Source organism: Theropithecus gelada, chromosome 11, assembly GCF_003255815.1.
Source record: "Theropithecus gelada isolate Dixy chromosome 11, Tgel_1.0, whole genome shotgun sequence".
Taxonomy (NCBI): Eukaryota; Metazoa; Chordata; class Mammalia; order Primates; family Cercopithecidae; genus Theropithecus; species Theropithecus gelada.
The window spans coordinates 28,559,852-28,582,497 of record NC_037679.1 but is presented as its reverse complement, the minus strand read 5'-3'; the positions used below and the strand labels follow the sequence as shown (position 1 = coordinate 28,582,497).

The window sequence follows — 22,646 nt, the reverse complement described above, 5'->3', positions numbered from 1 at the left end:
GCATCTTACAACTAAATGTCTGTTATTCAAAATGTGAGAGGGAAAATGGGTACCTACTTGTAGGTGTTCGAGGTGTTCTAGGGACTTCCAATTCTGTCTGATGATTATTCCTTTCTACAACTGGCTCTTCCACCACATTTATACTATTATTTTGCATAATCTCTTGCAACATGTTAAATAATTCTTCTGCACGGGCACACTTAAAGGCAAAGATTCCTACAAATATAAACCAAAAGGGAAAAATAGTTAACATACCTTTGGAAAAACTATGGGAACACTTGACAAAGAGCAGAATTGTAAAGTAAGCATTCTATGCGCCAAGAGTAAGAAATCCCTTTAAAATAAATATCTGATAAATTAATGATTATTCCCTGTTTCAAAACAAGCCCCCGCCAAAAGTTCACAGAATAATTTTCATTCATCTAAGGGAGATGGCCCAAAACAAAGCTGATGAAATCAAGACCTGCACACTTAAGGCTCGTCTGTTTCTAAACAGCAGGGGGAGCCCAACTCACTACTCCAAGGTGATCATCTGCCATGTAACAGGCCCCTTGGAAAGTCCCTAGGTGTTTTCCAATTGCTATCTTGTTTAATTATTACAATAATTATAAGATAGGTATTACCATTTCCCTGTTATAGAGAAGAAATTTAACATTCAACAGAAGTCCTGTAACTTGTCAAGGCCATTCAAGTAATAGGTAGTAAAAAAATCAATGATAAAGACATTTAGTCAATTTAGCAGGCCCAATCATTTACTGAAAAATCTTAAAGGTAACACGAGCCAAAACTTCTCACATAGACAATGTGCTTAATAAACACTTGATAAATGAATACACAGTATACTATATCTTTTCTTAACAATCTGTTTATTTTGGGATTTTCATAAGAAAAATATTAATCTTTATATACAGAATAGCTGAAAGAATATTTCAAATATAATAATTGGAAAAAAAAAACAAAGATTCTACCTTGTCCAGTTTGACACCTTCGACCACTTTCAAAAGAAAAGAGATTCGAGTCATAGCCATAGCGTCGCAGGCAGAGGTAGTGCCATTTTACTGAGTCACGTTTGCGGGTGTATAAAATCAGTTCTGTGTCTGTAAGTTCCATTATGCCAGAACCTAACTCATTCCCATCATCATCCACATTAATGACCTAAAAAAAAAAAAGGTGACAGTCGTGCAAATATTTCACCAATTCGTCAGGAAAACGCATTGTTGCTAATTAGTTATTTGTAATTTGTTAGTTCATTCATCAACCAATGTGTGTGTCAGGCATGGACTATGTAGCTGTGTAACACCCAGTTCAGATCTGTAAGAAATTTACATTTCCACTGGGGAAACAAAACATACAAACACAAAACAGTGTATGATTAATTGACAAATGAATGCAACAGCGGCTGCAGAAGGCAGGAAATGTGGCCTAAGGTTGTTGAGACACCTTCATGTAAGAGGAGGAGGGCCTTTAGCTGGACCACTAGTATAAATAAATTGACACAGAAAATAAAATCAGGGGGGAAATCTAGTGGGTCAGGAGATAAAGGGGACATCATAAAAACACAATGTTAAAGCAGAACAAAAAAGTACCTTTCAAAGAGACCAAAATAGATTGGCACAGAGTTCATATAAGGAAAGGTTTAGTACTGCTGAGCTTCAGAAAACGTCTAAAGACTAGAGCAGTAGATAACATTTAGGGAGAAGTTACTATTCCCCGGGAGTGGGAGAAGAGCTTTATATGTATTTTTCTCATTTAACCCTCATAACAATCCTAGACTACATTGTACAAAAATGGAACTAAGACTCAGTAATATGTAACCTGCCCAAGGTCACAAAGCTTATAAAGTAACAGACTTATACCTAGGTTTGTGTGATCAAGGCTACTCTTTATAACAGATCGAGGTCAGATTATCAGACACAAAACAGCTATAGGAGCATTTAGCCTATAGGTAAAATAACACCACAGAAGTTTTAGCAAACAGGTTAGTAAATGATGAAAGAAGATTAATTTGATGGTTACTACAGGATGAATCAGAGGGTGACTTGAGGTAGAGTCCAGTTAAGAAATCCCACAGGCATGCATTAAAATAATAACTGAAAGATAGTGATGAGATTGAAAAGGCACCCTGTAAAATGGCATTTTAAAAACAGTGTTACCACAACAGTGTGGCTAATTAGATACAGAGGACCAAAGGAAAACTAAAAAAAAAAAAATTCCATACTGTAAGAAAATGTTGTCATTGTTTATTAAATCAAGAAAGACAGGGTGAAAAGAAAGGGAAATAGAAGGGTTTGGCGATGAATGCCAGGAATAAGATTTTTTTTTTTTTTCTTGAGACAGAGTCGCTCTGTCGCCCGGGCTGCAGTGCAGTGGCATGATCTCGGCTCACTGCAAGCTCTGCCTCCCGGGTTCACGCCTTTCTCGTGCCTCAGCCTCCCGAGTGGCTGGGACTGCAGGCGCCCGCCACTACGCCCAGCTAATTTTTTTTGTATTTTTAGTAGAGACGGGTTTTCACCATGTTGGCCAGGATGGTCTCAATCTCCTGACCTCGTGATCCGCCTGTCTCGGCCTCCCAAAGTGCTGGGATTACAGGCGTGAGTCACCGCACCCAGCCTAAGATCTGTTAAGTGAAATAAAGAACACCCAACTAGGCAGTAAGATATATAACTCAACCAGTTTTACTGACCTTAAACTTGTTCCGATGGTTATCTGGGACAGTGTCTTTATCTGGACAGCTACAACAGCTACCCATGGCTTCTTCAGAAGACCATGTGTGCACTACATGAAAAATGATTTGGAAAATGTATTAGATGAAGGATACAACAACTGTAAACAGAAAAAGACTTTAGAAATAATCTAACACAAACATTCTGATGCAGAAAATTAAGTCCAACAAGGTATATGGCTGCAGCTAGATTTTATACAGCTAGCTAGTTGATTTTACTCAGTAATAATGAGAATAAATTTTGTGAGGCATTAATACTGTCACACAAATCTCAAATTTCTAGTTAAATTTGCAAAGGTCACCTATTCTAAAATCATCTAAAAAACAAACCAACTTAAGGTCTCATATATATTATTTAAATAATTAACTTGTGTTCAAGAGTTAATGAAATTAACCCTTTGTGGCTTATCAGGAATTTCACATCCTTCTTTAAAGAGAGAGAGAGAAACAGAGAGACAGAGACAGAGACAGACAGGCAGGCAGGCAGACATTATGTTGCCCAAGGCTGGGCTCAAACTCCTGGGCTCAAGTGATCCTCCCACCTCAGCCTCCTGAGTAGCTGGGACTACAGGACTGCCAGGCCTGGCTTGTTCTTCTTTAAATAAAAAATCACCAAAAGGATGGTAAACTTCTGGCTTGGCAGGTATTTTGACTGTTGTTACTCATTGTAGTATCTTTTATGTCTCCACAAGACAAGAGTTCATTGGTAATTAAAACAAAATCAAATTTCGAATAGTTCATTGGTAAGGGGGAAAGACAACTTAAAATTAAGCAGTAAAGTAACACACAGAATACTGGCAAAACTGATACAGCATGTCTATTTAATACTCCTTTCCCATAGAAGGAGAGAGAAGTGGTTATACACCTGACATTGAGTGTTTAAGAACACTCCAACTAAGCAGATAAAGAAAATGCCAAAGCATCACTTACAAGTAAGGGAAATAATCAGATAGAATATGACAATATATGAAAAAAGGAGGAGGGAAGGAAGCACAGAAGCTACAAAACATTACAAACATAAATTTGATTGAAGCTTGTTGAAAATTATTCAGTGGCTCTCTACTATCTTCAGTTTAACAGTATAAACTCTTCAGTATGACAGATCCGATCAGATGTAATGTGATCCCTGTCTACAGATCCAGTCTAGACTCTCCCTGCTCTGTTTCAAGCCCTATTCTTAGTCCCGTCAGAATAAACAAGGTGTGGTTTCCCCAGAGCATCTTGGTCTCTCACATCCTTCCAAGCTGCTCCCTTTCTGCTTCTTTCCTTTCTCAAGATTCAACTCAAAGTGCATTTCCTCTAGGATGCTTTCCCTGACTCCAAGCAACTAGGCAAGTTATACTTACTATGTATGACCGTCATGCATATGCTAACCCAAAGCACCCTGGGCTTCCTAGTATCATAGCATCTATCCCACTTTGTACTGAGTAGAAATTGTGGCTAGTGTCTGTTTATCTGTCTTCTTTCCTCCATTGTGAGCCTCTTGCCAGCAGGGATGAACCTTACTCATTTTTACATTCCTAGTACCTAACACAATACCTAGCATATAGTAGGTGCTATAGGACCTTTGTGATTTAAATGGACTGTATTAAACAAATGTGAAGGATCCCTAGCAGGTTTAAGTATTAAAAAGATGAAAAAGTGTACTAGTGTATAAACCAAAAGTGTATATGATAACATATAATAGTAAAGTTAATTAAGACTCATGATTATTTGGTATTTTTGCTTTAACTAATATGCCAGCTAGGTATCACAGTACAAGGACACGTAAGTCACCATCTTTGTCTTCGAAGAGCTGTGAGTGTCATGGGGGTGGTGGGGTGGGGGAGGGAGAGACAGGTAAATAGAGAATGCACTGCGATAAACCTTGTATTAGGATATGAGCAGAGTACTGTGGGCACAGGAAAGGGAGCAACTAACTTTCTGGGTTAGGCAGGGAAGGAAGCACTATTTGAGCTGGGATTTAAAAGGAGAGTAGAAACAATGTGCTAAGCAAAGTAAAGAGAAATAAGCACCTGAGACAGACAAAAGTCATGAAATGTCATACTACATTCAGGAGAAAGTGAGGTGTTCAGTAAGACTGGACTATAGGGTAGACTGGAAGACAAATGGGGCCCAACCATGAAGCAGCCTGAATAAGTTAGGGACATGTTCCCTAGATTTGAGACTTGATCTTTCAATGAACTTGAAGCTAGCCTGCCTCTAGCGTTCCCACAATAGAATGGCATAAACTCTATCATTGCCTTTATCACACTCTGTTGCAATGTTTATCTTTCTGCACCATCCACTTTGCTGGGATCTCTTTAAAGATAGGAAATCTTGCCTTGCTCATTTTCCAGGGCACTAAGCATACCAACTGACATGGCACATATTTTTTTTTGAGATGGAGTTTTGCTCTTGTTGCCCCGGCTGGAGTGCTATGGTGTGATCTTGGCTCACTGCAATCTCCGCCCCCCGGGGTTCAAGAGATTCTCCTGCCTCAGACATGGCACATATTCTATAAACATTTAATTTTTTTAAAAAAGTAAATGTTTAATATTAATAAATTATAGGATGAGTAATATAAAAATTTTTAAGGGATAATTGATAGACATTTTTTAAAAGTCTTCTTGAAATTACATATTCATTCTCCCCAACCTCCTTGTGAAATATAAAGAGCTAAAAGATTACTACAGTACGGCTTTTGCCTCAAAAGATGATCCTCCAAAGGAATGTTTTTCAACTTTTTTTTTCTCAAAAGGAGCAGGAAAATCATCCTTCCATTTGGCATCTTCATAAGCTACCTGTTAAGGTAGAACCTCTCATGCTGGCAGGGATATACAGTCATGAGCCACATAACAATTTTTGGTTGGCAACAGACTACATGTATGACAGTGGTTCCGTAAGATTACAAGGGAGCTGAAAAATTCCTCTCACCTACTGACACTATAGCTATCACAGCATCACAGTGCAACACATTATTCATGTGTTTGAGATAATGCTGGTATAAAAAAAAACCTACTGCACTGCCAGTGTATAAAAGTATAGCACATTCAGTTACGTACAGTACGTAACACTTGATAATGATAAATGACTATGTAACTGATTTATTTACTATACTATATATCTATTATTTCAGAGTATACTCCTTCTACTTATTAAAAAAAAAATTAACTGTAAAACAGCCTCAGGCAAGTCCTTCAGGAGGTATTCCAGAAGAAGGTGCAGTTTTCCTAGGAGATGACAGCTCCACGTTATTGCCCCTGAAGACTTTCCAGTGGGACAAGATGTAGAAGCAGAAGACAGTGATATGGATGATTCTGACCCTGTATAAGCTCATGCTAATGTGTGTATTTGTGTCTTTGCCTTAGTTTTTCACAGAAGTTTTAAAGGTTAAAAAAATTAAAAATTTTAAAACAGAAAAAAGGATAAAAAGAAAAAATACTTTTGTACAGCTGTAGAACGTATGTGTTTTAAGCTAAGTATTATTACAAGAGAGTCAAAAAGTTTCAAAAAATTAAAAAGTTTATAAAGTAAAAGTTATAGTAAGCTAATTTATTATTGAAGAAAAAAAATTTTAAACAGTGTAGCCTAAGTGTACAGTTTTATAAAGTCTACAGTAGTGTATAACAACATTCTAGGCCTTCACATTCACTTACCACCCACTAACCAACTCACCCAAGAGCAACTTCCAGTCCTGTAACCTCCATTCATGGCAAGTGCCTTGTACAGGTGTACCATTTTTTCTCTTTCATAGTTTTCTTACTGTACCTTCTCTATGTTTAGAAATGCAGATACTTACCATTGTGCTACAACTGCCTATAGTATTCAGTACAGTAATGTTGCTCAGATTTGTAGAGTAGGAGCTACAGACTATACCATATATCCTAGATGCATAGTAGGCTATACCATCTAGGTTTGTGTAAGTACACTCTATGACATTTGTGCAGTGACAAAAGTGTCTAATGACACATTTCTCAGAATGTACCTCCACCAGTATGTGATACATGATTTATATGAGTGGTAGTGCAACCTACCTGGGGACTGTATCCACACTGAATGCTTGAGTTCAATACAACAATTAATGAAATCTCTAATATGTGATACGAAAGCCTTGTATGTCATACCAAAGAGAAAGGAATTTATCCTACACATGATGGAAAACCACTGATGTATTTTAAGTAGAAAAGTGAGATGGTCAGAAGTGCATTTTAAATATAACCATATGTACGATAAATTTAAGTAGGTGTTTAGATCAGAGGAAAGGAAATCAGTTTGGCATTATTAAAAAATGAAATATGATAAAAACCTAAAACAAGAGCAGCAATGGTAGGAATGAAGAAGAAAATAATAAATTCAAGGAATATTTAAGAGGAAAAGTCAGTAGCACCAATAACTGACTTGATATAATGGAAAAAAGAAGCAGCTTCCAGCATGGCAGACGAAGGGTGCTGGGGTTCTATTACCTGAGATACAAAAAACTATAGTCTTCAAGAGGAAGTGATAACAATTTGTTCAGATATGTTCAACTGAGAGCCCAGGGAATGGCCAAGTGCAATAGTTAAGTACATGAGTATGTGTTTGAGGGAGAAGGTAAAACATTAGAACAAATGTAGTATTTTAACTCTTGAACACTAGCGCAAGGATAGCATGAAGACTGGTCTATGGTTGAAATTCTGGGGAAATACAAATGTGTTTAAATACAGGAGTAGAGAGAAGCCAGTGAAGGGGGAAAAAAAAAAAAGATCAGAATAGTACAAACTAAGTAAGCATCAAGCAGGAGAGCACCATCCATGGCAGAGACAGATGCCAAACTGCAATGAGCAAGTGGAAGATAAAGAGGTAGCTCCTAGAGGATGGAAATTGGTCTTTCAAGAACTGGTTGAGAAAATGAAGAATAGAGAAGGCTAGGGTTTGAATATATTCAAAAGAGGATATATTACTTGAGTTATGTATTTTAAGATGACACAGATTTATGCAGGCTTATAATCAGTAGGTCAAGAAAGTTTAAAAACATAGTAAAAACAAAGAAAAGAGAAGGGCTAATTGATGGATCAAAACAGAGGGGGATACTACAGATGAGTTCCAGGGCCCAGATTGAGAGGTTTACCCAGAGAAGGAGGAATACTTCATTCTCTGAGGAGAGAGGAAAGACATAAGGGTGGGTGGAATATAAAAAAGAGACTGAAGTAGATAACATTTATCACCCTACATTTCTTCTATAAAAGAGAAGGCAAGGCTTGCAGAATGAGGGACTTGAGAATGGCAGGATTAGTCACCGAGGAGCTACCCAAGAAAAGAGAGCAGGATTATTAAGTAGGCTGAGATGAGAGCTCAGCAGAGGCTGCAGAGGCAAGATTATGCTGTTTTGCTAGCTGTGCTCAGCAGTCCACAGGATAGACAGTTCAACTGACCCAGGGTCAGAGGGTAAGAGGGCGAGGTTACTAAAGGATGTTGGCAATACAGGGGTTTGAAGTGACAGATCATCACATCCAGTCAGGAAAGAAGTAAAGAAAGAAGAGAGCCAACAAAATAGAAAATGGGGCAAAGACTCAAAATAAAACAAAAAAACAGATGGCCTCAGTAAGGCTAAAGAATAGGCTTAGCGTGAGTGAGGGATAGACATAGCTGGAACACAGGCAGTTGTGGCCAATCTTCCAATTCCTGAAAGGAGACTTCTTTAATGTGAAGTTTTCATCCACATCTCTAATTCTTTCCCCTAAACCACAAACTCTTAGGCAAGGGAAAAGGCTAGATACTAGATATTCTGCATTTATGACCACCAGATTAATATTTGAAGACTACATCTGAGCTATGTGACACCTAATAATATGCACTAATATTGTAAACACTTGAGGAACAACCATGTGATCTCATTTGTATACACTCCTCCAAGTTCGTAACTCAGCAAAAACACAAATGATTTTATTATGCTCCCTCAAGACAGCAACATACAAAAGCAAGTAGGGTACATTTAAAAACAAAAGGTAGGCGGGGGTGGTGGCTCACACCTGTAATCCCAACACTTTGGGAGGCTGAGGTGGGAGGACTGCTTAATTAAGTCCATGAGTTCAAGACCAGCCTGGGAAACACAGTGAGACACTGTCTCTATAAAAAATAGAAAATTAGCTGGGCATAGTGGCACACACCTGTAGTCCCAGCTACTCGGGAGGTTGAGGTGGAAGGATCATTTAAGCCCAGGTGGTCGAGGCTGCAGTGAGCTATGATCATGCCACTGCACTCCAAGCCTGGGCGACGGAGCAAGACTCTGTCTCAGAAACTAAACTAAACTAAACTAAACTAAACTAAACTAAACTAAAATCAAATAAAGTAAAAGATAGCTTTTGTTTGGGAAGAGCAATGCTGTAACAAGTTTGCTGAATACTTTAGTAAACACGTCTTAGTTAATAAAAGCCATTTATCTTTGTTCTTTGGGAGTCAGGGGGTCGTGTCAGCAATCAGGAAGCAAAATGATTGCAGTTCAAGAAAACATTATTAAATTCTCTCATTAAAAAATTATAAGCCAGGAGTGGTGGCTCACGCCTGTAATCCTAACACTTTGGGAAGCTGAGGTGGAGAATCGTGTGAGCTCAAGAGTTAGAAACTGCCTGGGCAACATAGCGGGACCTCATCGGTATTTAAAATAAAAACTAAAAATAATTGTAAATGCAGGCTTAGTGATGTAAAAAAATAAATAAACTTAAACTTACCTAGATCTGGCCATTAATATTCTTAGCCTCTGCTGCAGCATCAGGAGTTTAATCATACTTCAAAATACCATGTTTTCTTTGTTTGCTGACTTAACCTAAAAACAGAAGAAAAACATTGAGCATTTCTCATTTCTAAAGAATAATATTCCTTATGAGCTTCCTGGCAGCACGGTTAGTTCAGTTAATCTATTTAAACAAACTCAAAAGTCTAAAAGATTGAATAAAAAGTATTTAATATATAACATCAATTTTAAAAAGTAATATAATATTCACATGCTACCACTCTTTTTCAGAAGAAAAAGATGATAAAAATGTGATAGTCTAAGTTCTATGATGTTTCTGGCTTCTCTACTACAGCTATAATACTTGCACAACTCACTTCTCTATACTTATCTCCACAGCTGTAAAATGAGGGGTTAGGTTAAACCACCTCTTAGGTTCCATTCCAGCTCTAAAAACCCATTTTAGCCAGTAGCAGACTAATTCTCCGTCCCCAGTGACTTTTCCTAAACCTCACTCACCATAATTCCTCTTGAAGAGCTGTCTTCAAAATCCACCCTCCATATCTTCCTATTCCACAAGACCCCTCCAAAACCAGTTCAGACAAGTCAGCAAATCAGAAAATGGACGGTATGAACAAGCATGCCACAGAATCACAGAACAGTGAAATTACAGTGATAAATTACAGTCTAGATTTACAAGAGATTTCAATATATTTTTGAAAAATTTCTGGTCAATTTACCCTTCACAGCACAAAAAAATCAAACTTACTCAAACAGGGACACTAATATTTACTGAATACCTACTCTGTATCAGCATTTTATTAGGGGTTATGGGAATAGTGTCATTTTAATCTACATACTAACTAGAGAACAAATATAATTGATAGCCAAAATGAACATTTCTAAAACCACGTACTCACAGACAGTCAACAATTTCAACTCTGAACTTCAAATGCAACAATTTCAACTCTGAACTTCAATTTCATATATAAAATCAGCATGCCAGGTGTTGGCTCACACTCCTTGGAGATGCTGCTACACCTCACTTTAAGGTGGGCAGCAATCCAGTCCCTCTTCTTTACTATCCCTTTCTTTTCTCCAGGAGCTCAAATATACACCACACTTTGTCTCTGGCTTGGAAAACTGCCCAGGGCTGAACTAATTCTACCATAAACCAATTTTTTTAGGTGAATATATACTCTCTTTGCCCATCTCTTCTAAAATGTATTCTAAGGGATTTTGGCCAATTAAGTCAGAAACATCTCTATTCCTCTCATTCTTCATTCCACTTATAAGCATTCTCCAACCCTTATCCTGCAATGAATTTAATGACTGCACATAAAATTAAGAGAAATGATAGTGATCTACCTATTAACTACCAATGAAAAGTCACAAGCTTTGAAATGAAGTTAAACATATTAAAGAATCAGTGTACCAACTCATTAAGCTCTTAAAAATATTAAAGAGTCCCCACATGAATCTCCAGAAATTATTTTAATCTCTTGAGAATCAATATTTATTCAATTTTATTCTTTAATTATTTTGATTAATGCTGCCAATGTATTATAGAGTTTTTGCTTGCTTTTACTGTTTTTCAGTGCAAATATCCAGCATGTCAGTTGTATCGGGCAGTCAAGATTTTTTGTGCCTCATTTATTAGAATACTTTTTACAAGAAAACACATTCTGAGTTCTAAGCAACTGACATACCAAAGTACTCCTGGAAAGAACATAACCCAATGGACCATGGGTGTCCACTGGATGCCTCAGACACTCTATGACTTCTTACCCCTCTTTGGTTTCTCCCCATTGTTGGAAGACTAAGAACTAAAAGATAATTAGGAGGCAGTAAGGGAAAAGGTGGTTATAGGCACTACATGGAACTATAATCTTATTGTTGTAACATCAGTATTTTTCTATAAAATAGGTATATATAACTGCACTGACTATGACACTTAGTAAAAAAAAAAAAAATGCAATTTTACCAAGAGGCTAAAAATTACACTAAATGCTGTCTATCACCACCCCATTTTTCTACAGCGAACTAATTTACCTTACTGTATGCCACACATAGGGTCATTTGGATTACCTCATTTAATCCAAACAACCAATAAGGTACATATTACCATTATTTCTGTGTTCCAAATAAGGAAACCAAGCCTTAAAAAGGTTAGGTAGCTTTCCCAAGGTCAAGAACTGATCAGAAGAGCTAGACTTAAATTTTGATCTGATACCAAAGCCCAAGCAGTTATTAATTAATACACACAAAAATCTTAAAAACAATGTTTAGCATGTAGTATGCACTAGTAAATGTCAGCTGTGGAAATAACAGTACTTTGTTATTATACAATGCTGCATGCCTTTGACCATCAGTCAACCTTTCTGTGTCAACATTCCCTCATTTATAAGATTAGGACACCCACTTCATAGAGCTACTATGAAAAACCAAAAAATCTCTGGATATAAAGACATTTAGAAAATTAATAGCATTTTAAAAGACAAGGCATTATTATATCATCATTACAAGTAAAATTCTGTCTCTTATTTCACAAAGAAGCCTTTTGCACTGTAAGCACAGAAAATCTAGAACTTAAGCACATCCTTATAACAAGTATTACATTAATAAATTTAGTAAAGCTGTCCTAAATTATTCCAAATATGATTTTTGCAGAATGACATGTAAAGAGAACACTGAACTCTATTCACAAGTATGATTATAAATTTGGTGCTTAGGAAGGTATATGTGCTCTTTTGGTTCACTAGCAATGAGGGGGAATTTGGCTTATACTACAGTAATACTACAGTAATTTTGTTCAAATACAACCCGGAAAGAATGTCTATAGTTAGAAGCATAGCAACATAACTAAATTTTGGGCACAGTAAACTGCCATGTTTCATTACATTAAAACAATCAAGAGGATGGCATTCAAAAACCATGTTGTGTCCATGGTCTGGCTGTTGTTTTTTCTTTTTTTAACCATTGGGTAGGTCTTTTAATATACACATTAATTTTCTGTTAATTCTTAACACTGACAAAGATTTCTGAATTATTTATATCATTCTGAAAAAGAGCAGTTAAAAAAAAAAAAGCTAACGAGGGGAGATTCTCAGTACATTCTACTAGTTGCCTTAAATCAGAACCATTATGTCAAAAGCAAGGACATCTGCAACAGTTCCCTTGCTAGGTGAAAATTTAAAGTACACACCTATACACAAAACTACAAAGGTACATGACTATTTTTAAGCATCCATCCATGAATATGGTTGTATTTGCACATTCTTAAATAGATCTAAGTTGATGAACTGCTTCATAATACGTAACCCTCCACTCACCCCCTTTTTAACTCTTGAAAAAAATCAATTACATTACTTACAAATCACTTCAATATCTGGTACTTTAATTTCTCACAATTATATCTAATCAAAATTCCCTGAACTGCAGTTTAAACCAGATTCCTCTCATTTCTCTATCAAAGACAAGTAAAACCAGTATGATCAAGAAAGATTAAGCATATGCTTATGTATATTTAAACTGTCATCAATTCACTTTTCTGTGGATAAATTTCAAATATTAATAAAGTGGCATTTCTTTTAAGATGGGTCTCACTATGTTGCCCAGGCTGGTCTCGAACTTCTGGGCTCAAGCAATCCTCCCACTTCAGCCTCCCAAAGTGCTAGGATTACAGGTGTGAGCTACTGTGCCCAGCCTAAAGCAGCATTTCTTTATTTCAGACATAGTTGCTTGAATTAAGCTAACAAAAGGTTATGTAGTAGATAGTAGATAAAAATGATTTTTAAGCAACTATCAATATTAAAGAGAAAATTAAACAATGAATTCATTTCCCTATCCACACACTGAGGTATTTTACCAAGTATTTTCTGAGCACCTATTCTGTGTGTCAGGCACTGAGTTAAGTGTTAGAAATAAAGATAAAGGACACATTTCCTGACTCCAAGGAGCTTACTGTCTAGTGAGAGAGACAGACAAGAAAATGAATATGTGGCAGAATTGCAGACCCATGTGCTGGTGCTATCAGAACATTCAATACATAGCAGAAGGAAAGACAGAAAGAAGCATCAAAAAAGGCTCCCGGGGAAAGCTGGTCCCTACATTGAGTCCTGAAAGATGGATGGGAGTTAGCTAGGGCAGGGGCAATCCAGATCAAGAAGAAAACATGTAAAACCCCCCCAAACCTAAAAGAACACGGCCTCCTCCAGGAGCACCCGGTAGTTCCTTAGAGTTGGAATGTAGGGTGTGCATGGGAAAATATTAGGAGATAGGTAGGAAAGAAGGCACATGGCCATTTCACCGAGGGTCAGTTTGTACTACTGAGGGTAATTCACATTTCCCCTTAAAATCTTACATAAACCACTAATGTCCTACCAGAATACTTTCCCATGGGGGCAGAAAATTGACATTACATTCAAGAATAATTTAACTTAAAATTAGTAAGAATAAAATTAATAGTGTTTTACTGTCTGTCATGTCCAAATTCTAACCTTCAAGGCACAACATCCATCTATAAACATTTCCCCTGATAGCAACTGGACTTGCAGTGTCACCGAACAATGACCTGAACCTCAGATTCTCTCTTCCCTTCTAGACCCCGAAAACTCACACACTTTAACCCCAAATCTCACAGTGAATCTCAAAGTCCCTTTTAATCATGTATTTTGTTTTTTAGGAACAGAAATCCAAGAATATATATATAGAGAGATTCATTTATTTATGCGTATGCGTGTTTGTGTGTGTATGTATACATATAAAACAACACACACACATATATAAAACAATTTTGTGTGTGTATTTGGCAAATACTAAGAAAGTATTACTAAAATAGTTTGCTAAAAAAACTAGCTTTTTTTAAAAAAGAAAAAGCTAAAATGGAAGATGATACAAAATACTATATCTCCACCTTTAGTAGTGTTGGTCATAACTCAATCCTGGAGTCATCCTTAATCTTGGTACATATCTATAGCAAGAGACACTGGTGATGAAATTTAGACAATTAAATTGGAGCGCCCATAATGTCTGCTCTAAGATATGTGCAAACCCAGCAGATGAGTCACTCAGTCTCAGCTAATTAACAAGGTAATCAGTACCAAGGGCAACAATCCTAGCGCGCGCACACTCACACACAATCAACCTTCAGAACTCTCAAAGAAACTCTTAGTTTAGGCCGGGCGCAGTGGCTCAAGCCTGTAATCCCAGCACTTTGGGAGGCTGAGATGGGCGGATCACGAGGTCAGGAGATTGAGACCATCCTGGCTAACACGGTGAAACCCCGTCTCTACTAAAAAATACAAAAAACTAGCCGGGCGAGGTGGCGGGCGCCTGTAGTCCCAGCTACTGGAGAGGCTGAGGCAGGAGAATGGCGTAAACTCAGGAGGCGGAGCTTGCAGTGAGCTGAGATACGGCCACTGCACTCCAGCCTAGACAGAGCGAGACTCCGTCTCAAAAAAAAAAAAAAAAAAAGAAACTCTTAGTTTAGTGCCTTATACTGCAGTATAAAAACATATACAGGGAAATCAAATACCATCCTCTAGCAACATCAAAAGGATGAACATTCTATATGAGCAATCCCATAGCTCTCTCCACTAAAAAGTCACAGATCGCACCATAGAAAGCAAAGGTGTGTGCTTTTAAGGCAGCAGTAAGAAAGTAGGGGCACTCTCTAGAAAACGATTATCATTAACTCTGAAAATCTGAATTAATAGATTTGATCTCATAGAGTTAGAGCATTCAGTTTTCTGTAAACATTGTAGATCAAAATTCCATGTTTTTATTCTTTAGCTCAGTGATAACTTCTACGTATTAATCTTACAACTGTGTCAAATTAATAAAGGGTCACTTAACCTTCATAATAAATCTCTAGTTTAGAAATTTACTAATAAACAGTAATCCCTTAGCAGGGACAGAACTCTAGCATAATAAATACTTAACTTATGAAAAACACATATCATACAAAATCTTTAACCCAATATCCATTTACTAAAAAACACTGTGAAATTCAAAGGAATTGTTATTTCCCAAATAAATGCCAAGTTGTTCTTAATGTAATCACTGAGTAACTTAAAATCAATTCAGTTTTTTCTATTACACTCATGATTATAGGCAATGAAGTTTTTACTAAACTGAGCAACCATAAGAGGTAAACCCACAAGTATGAATTTTACAATATTTTCCTTAATATGGTATACCTAACGGTTCTTAAAAAGCATTTGGCTTTATGGCTTTATTTTTTAAAACAACAAAATTTAAAGGCAAGTCACTCTAATTTCAAGCTTCATGTTAAATACACAAACTAATATTATTCAAACCATAAACATCAATAAAACACTAAAAGACATGTAAGAAAATCCCTAGGCATCTTCACTTTTTATATATAATAGCTTTAACCTATAACTAAATAAACACTAATGATGGATAACAGAAAAGTAAATAAAAGCTAGTCACGGAGGCTCATGCCTGTAATCCCAGCACTTTGGTCAAGGCAGGCAGATCACTTGAGGTCAGAAGTTCAAGACCAGTCTGACCAACACAATTAAACCCCATCTCCATACAAAAATGAGCCAGGTGCGATGGTACATGCCTGTAGTCCCAGCTACTCAGAGGGCTGAGACGTGTGAATCGCTTGACCCTGGGAGGTGAAGGCTGCAGTGAGCTGAGATCATGCCACTGCACTCCAGGCTTGGTAACAGAGCGAGACAAAAAAAAAAAAAAAAAGAAAGAGAGGACAAGACAAGAGAAGACAAGAGAAGACAAGAGAAGAGAAGAGAAGAGAAGAGAAGAGAAGAGAAGAGAAGAGAAGAGAAGAGAAGAGAAGAGAAAGAGAGGGAGGGAGGGAGGAAGGAAGGAAGGAAAGAAAAGAAAAGAAGAGAAAAGAGAAAGAAAGAAAGAAAGAAAGAAAGAAAGAAAGAAAGAAAGAAAGAAAGAAAGAAAGAAAGAAAGAAAGAAAGAAAGAGAGAAAGAAAGAAAAGTAAATTAAAAGGTATTTTTCAAAACTGAATATAGAAATGTATAAGTACAATTTACTATAAATCTGTACTTCCAAACTCAGGTGGATATGATGTTACTAGACTCATATTAAAAGCCTAAATATGGGCCAGGTGTGGTGGCTTACACCTGCAATCCCAGCACTTTGGAAGACTGAGGCAGGAGGACTGCTTGATGCCAGGACTTTGAGACCAGCCTGTGCAACATAGCAAGACATCGTCTCTAATTTTGTTTTAAAGTCTAATATTGACTATGTGTACATGAAATGTGTATACCATGTGTACATCGCCCCCCGCCACATACACACTGATCAAAAGAAGCTATGCCAAATGCCAAGCAACTCTTAACTCCCAAAAAAAACTGTTTCACAAATAGCTAATTTAAATGTTTCTGCATTTAAATCAACCTAAAATATTGATAAATATACTCTCAAAGAAAACTAAATTTGCCTATTTATTCTCTACTTCCAGAGCAGTGCATTCAAAGTAATTGCTACAATCTAACACACCTGATTCAAGTATCCCACTAATAAAAATGTTTGTTCTGTATAGTCATCCCTTGGTGTATCTGGGTATTGGTTCCAGGGCCTCTGTATGGACCAAAACACGTGCACACTCAAGTGCCACAGTCGTCCCTGTGGAATCTGTGTATATGAAAAGTCAGCCCTTTGTATATGGAAATTTTGCATCCCACAAACACTTTCTGGTTGACAAAATCCACCTATAAGTGGAGCCATACGGTTCAAACCCTGTGTTGTTAAACGGTCAATTGTATATACGTTTTGTAACATGCCCCCTCACGAAATGCCAACAACAAAAAGTTTACCAGAAAAGTTTGCATCAGAGCACATCTATCCCAGTGATTAACTTTTATAGAGCTCTTAAAATAAGTATTGTTCAAAAACTATTTAATGACAAAGACAAAATGTTCATGATATAAAATTAAGTATAAGAAAAAAGGGCTGGGCGCAGTGGCTCATGCCTCTAATCCAGCACTTTGGGAGGCCGAGGCAGGCAGATCACCTTAGGTTAGGAGTTTGAGACCAGCCTGGTCAACATGATGAAACCCCATCTCTACTAAAAACATAAAAATTAGCCAGGGGTGGTGGCACATGCCTGTAATCCCAGCTACTCGGGAGAATTGTTTGAGCCTGGGAGGCAGAGGTTGCAGTGAGCTGAGTTCACGCCACTGCACTCCAGTCTGGGCAACAGAACAAGAACAATACTCCGTCTCAAAAAAAAAAAAAAAAAAAAGAGAAGAAAAAAGGTAAAAAAACTATTATTTAAAAAAATAAATAAATAAATAAAGCTGGGCCGAGCATGTGGTTCACACCTATAATCCCAGCACTTTAGGAGGCCGAGTAGGGAGGACTGCCTGAGCCTGGGAATTCAAGATCAGCCTGGGCAATTTAGTGAGACCCTGTCTCTACAAAAAAATAAAAAAAAAATAGCAGGGCATGGTGGCAAATGCCTGTAATCCCAGCTACTCGGGAGGCTGAGGTGGGAGGATCGCTTGAGCCCAGGAGGCCAACAGTGCAGTGAGCTGTGATCACGCCACTGCACTCTAGCCTGGGCGACAGAGTGAGACACTGTCTCAAAACAGTAACAAACCACTAGATGCAATATGTATCCCTAGGTTGGATCCTGGAACAGAAAAAGAACATCAGTAGAAAAACAGAAGAAATGTAAATAGTCTGTAGTTTAGTTAATAGTATTGTACTAGTATTAATTTCTTAGTTTTGACACATATGCCACGGTTATATAAGATGTTAACACTAGGGGAAGCTAGGTGAAGGGCATATGGAAACTATCTTTACAACTTAACATTCTAAAATTATTCTAAAAAATTTTATTTTAAAAGTTGCTCTTCACATCCAGTAGAAAACTTGAAAGGATTTGCATTATTAAAAAATAACATTTTACATCAATTTTTCTCTCCCCTACCTCCACATAAAATACATAAACCCACACACACAAAAAAAAACTAGATGAATACACCCTAAAATGTTAACACTGATTCATTTAGTGGTAGAATGAAAAGGATTTTTTCTTTTTATGTTTTCTAGTGTGTGAATTGCTTTTATAATCAATGAATTATTAACTAAAGAAAATACAAATCAATACTTACTGAAGAGTTCTTTAGAAACAAAAGCTGTAAGTGTCTAAGCAGAGCCCAAAGGCAGACTACATACAAAACACGTTTGGGCAGACTCTGAAGAACACAGTGGCCAAGGGAAACTGCCAGGAGCATTTAAGTAGGGAAACTCTAATTAGTAAATGCTGGAAACCTGCCAACAAGCAGAACTTAACATTTACTCTCAGGTTAAAGTGCCTGAGGCCAACAAGCTATGCTCAAAATTCACATCTTAGGGGAATGAATGTCTTGAAAAGCACCCAATACTAAGAATTCACAGAGATACACAGCCTGGGTTTACTTCAAACACAAATAATGCAGCTGGACACCTGGTACACAACTGCCCACTGAGAACTCCTAGAGACAGTTTTCAGTACCACAATATGGTCCCAAAGTTTTTCTTCCCTACTTCTTTCCTCTCTAACATCTTCCTGCCACCTATGCCCATTCCTTAGCCCTAAGGCCTAAAAATGGCACCCTGGTGCCATCTAGCAACATGGGTAGAATTATCCAGGTCTAGAGACCACTGAAATTACAGAATCAAATCCTATTTCAGATGTGTAACAGATGCCTCCCACAAGCTTTTTTTTTTTTTCCTGATACTTTTAAGGAAAACTATGTTCTAGTAACTCCATTAAGCCATAAGGGAAAATTTAATCAACAATAAATATTCTCCAATCAAAATTTAAAGGTACAATCATATTGTCCCTTAAAGAAAGTGCTAATGGAATCAGATGACATTTTGATAAGAAATGTCTTCTAAGCTGTAATCAGCATAACTTACATATGTTAGGTTGCAAGCTCCTAAAATAACTCTAAGTGGGTCAGGCGCGGTGGCTCACGCCTATAATCCCAGAACTTTGGGAGGCCGAGGCAGGTGGATCACGAGGTAAGCAGTTCAAGACCATCCTGGCTAACACAGTGAAACCCTGTCTCTAATGAAAATACAAAAAATTAGCAGGGCGTGGTGGTGGGCGCCTGTAATCCCAGCTACTCGAGAGGCCGAGGCAGGAGAGTCTTGTGTACCTGGGAGGCAGAGGTTGCAGTGAGCTGAGATCGTGCCACTGCACTCCAGCCTGGGCAACAGAGTGAGACTGAGATTCCGTCTCAAAAAAAAAAAAATCGCTCTAAGTGGCCTGTTCTGAGTTTTGTGTTGCTTTTTAAAAATAATTTGTAATTGTTTGTTTATGGGACACTCATTCTCAGCAGAAAGTATAGTAAGTCCTAGAACCACCACTTAATAAACATTTATATGCATTCCTTTTTACTTTTTTTTTTTTTTTTTTTTTTTGAGATGGAGTCTTGCTCTGCCGCCCAGGCTGTAGTGCAATGGCACGATCTTGGCTCACCGCAACCTCCACCTCCGGGGTTCAAGCAATTCTCCTGCCTCAGCCTCCCGAGTAGCTGAAATTACAGGTGTGCGCCACCATGCCCGGCTAAGTTTTGTATTTTTAGTAGAGACAGGATTTCACCATGTTGTCCAGGCTGATCTCAAACTCCTGACCTCGGGTGATCTGCCCACCTTGGCCTCCCACAGTTTACTCTTTTGAATCCTTGTGGACTCTGTAATAAGGTATCTAGGATTAACTCAACGACGTACAAAGTAAGACACTACACTCAGAGGCAAAGGGGTCTTGTAAGTTAAAGTACCTGGCCTTTACTTCATGAGTTCTGTAACAGTGATTTTAAGCATCAGAAGCCTTTGTTTCTTACTTTCCAGTTCCTGGTTGTGTTTAAGACAGTAGACGTTACCTACCAAAAAAGTGATCCTCAGGTATGGTGGCCACTATACTGTTATTGTTGTTACTTTGAAAATTAATAGACATATATCCTGTTTTTCATCAAAGCTGAGACATGATTGATTTTAAGACTGATATTTTATATACCACTGAGAAAGAAAAAAAAGTCAATTTAACTATAATATGCCACTAATTGTAAGACACACCCAAATTTTAGTGAATAAAACTGGGAAATGTCTCTTAGGATCAATAAAATATGTCATACAGTCAATGAAAGAACTATCAACACACTACAAATAACAGAAATGCAAAGTTGTTTTGGACTGTCTTTTCTTTGCTCCTTCCCAGATGGTGAAGATAGTTACAATCAAGTGGTAGGATTTCAGAGCATCCAAGACTGATGTGATGTTCTTTTGAGCCCTTGCTAAATATTGATCTAAAAAACAATCTCATAATGCAGCCTGCTGGGAACTATTTTCTCCATTTTTCAATGGGGAAATGAAGGTGAGTAAATTAATCAAAATTTTACTAGAAGTCAAATTTAGAATGTTCAGTTTTCTGCTCTACCACATTAACAAAGACAATATGCACCCTTCCTCTAAAGGTTTCATGGTTTGCTTTCCTTCAGATTTACCTGGGTCTTAACTTAAACACGTACCAATCATCCATGGTGAAGGTAATTCTGAAGAGCCACATTCATAATTACACTTGAGCTCATCCCTCTGAAAACAACTACAATAACATATAATTTGGTAGTTTTGTTTGTTTGTTTGTTTTAAGACAGGGTCTTGCTCCATTGCCCAGGCTGGAGTGTAGTGGGGCGATCAAAGCTCACTGCAGCCTTAACCTCTTGGACTCAAGTGATCCTCCCGCCTCAGCCTCCCAAAGTAGTTTGGATTACAGGCGTGCACCACCACACGCAGCTAATTTTTTAAATGTTTTGTAGAGACACGGTCTAGCAATGTTGCCCAGGGGGTCTAGAACTCCTAGCCCCAGGCAATACTCCCGCCTTGGCCTCTCAAAGTGCTGGGATTTGAAAGCAACTTCGAGAATATTTCTTTCTTCTTCTTCTTTTTTTTTTTTTTTAAAGACAAATGTGAAGAAAACAAATCTCAATAAAAAACAGCTGAAATTTCTAAGAAGATGTCTTATTCCATCATACTCTCAAAATGTTTCTTCACTAATACTGGCTGAAAAGCTGCGTACTTTAATCTTTTTAAAAAGACTTTGAATAATTAAAAAGTCTTCGAACTTAATTCAACAGTTAGCTACAAATAATATTGGTTTCCTATAATTATGTACATAAAATACTCATGTTGAAGCCTTATAGTTTTAAATTTTCCACACGTAAATTACAAAATTGAATTCCCAGAAATGATTCATCCTTCTAAACAGAAAGTACAGTATGGCTCAGGTGAGGTTTTAATTCTCATCTAATTGACAAATGGCATACAATATCTCTGCTATCTCAATGTACTTTAAACACTACATTAGAATTTAAAATGAAAGGCTTTGGTGGTTTTGCTTGTTTTGGGACAGGTCTTGCTCCATCGCCCAGGTTGGCAATATTGGAGATAATGTCTTCTAGAGAAATTTAGAATGCTAAAAACAAAGCCTTTCGTTTTAGACTTAGTGAAAATATGTACTTGAACACTAGAGAGATCTGAGTTCTTACTTAACCTCTCTGAATCTGTATTTCCTCACAGGTTAAGTTAAAAATACTTCCTACCAACATTCCCTACACTTTATATGGTTTTTGCAGGTTCGGAAGTGGTTGTTGCATGCCAATAACCATGAGGACTGAATTAAGTTACTGAACAATGAAGATGGGGAAAAAAAGGATGGATTAGAGTGATACTTAAGCGTTAGCCTTAATAACACCTGATGACTGGTTAGACTGGGAAGGAAAGCAGAAGTCAAGGAAAAATACTCACATTTTCAGTTGAGGTTGACAGTACATACATTGAGCCAGGGAACACAGGAAGGACACAAGGTTTAGAAAAACATATAAGCTCAGTTTTGAATGTACTTTGATGTCTGTGAGACATCCAAATGGAGATGCTCAACAGACAAACAGAAATATAGGTGTGGAGATGGCAGAGAGATTTGGGAGTTGTCAGCTTACAGATCCAAGCATAGGGACAGATGAGACTGCCCAGTGCGAAGAAAAGTAAGACCTGCAGCAGCTCAGAAACACCAACATTTAAAGGAATTGTGAAAAAAAAAAAGAGTGAAAAAAAGCCCACAAGGAGACTGGACATTCACTCTCCAAGAAACAAGAGGAAAACCCCCAAGAGTGTGGTATCACAGAAGCCTAGGGGAAGACCGAGGCAAGGTGAGATGGGACTGAAAGAACATTGTCAAA

The 22,646-nt window shown here is 37.5% G+C and overlaps 1 protein-coding gene across 7 annotated transcripts in view; it reads right to left on the bottom strand.

Annotated features, from left to right (window-relative positions):
- The window catches only part of FRS2 (fibroblast growth factor receptor substrate 2), a 109,916-nt gene that overhangs the window by 8,257 nt on the left and 79,013 nt on the right, over window positions 1-22,646 (bottom strand). For 6 of the 7 annotated variants that reach the window (XM_025403188.1, XM_025403190.1, XM_025403189.1 and 3 more), the window contains 4 exons: window positions 9,412-9,506; window positions 2,684-2,775; window positions 969-1,155; window positions 58-216 (listed from right to left, as the gene is read on the bottom strand). In XM_025403188.1, the coding sequence (XP_025258973.1) occupies window positions 58-216; window positions 969-1,155; window positions 2,684-2,749 (412 nt within the window). In that variant the 5' untranslated portion in view covers window positions 2,750-2,775; window positions 9,412-9,506. Of the gene's footprint in view, window positions 1-57; window positions 217-968; window positions 1,156-2,683; window positions 2,776-9,411; window positions 9,507-14,328; window positions 14,386-22,646 lie in introns of all 7 variants that reach the window. The other variant, XM_025403187.1, reaches the window with a different exon arrangement.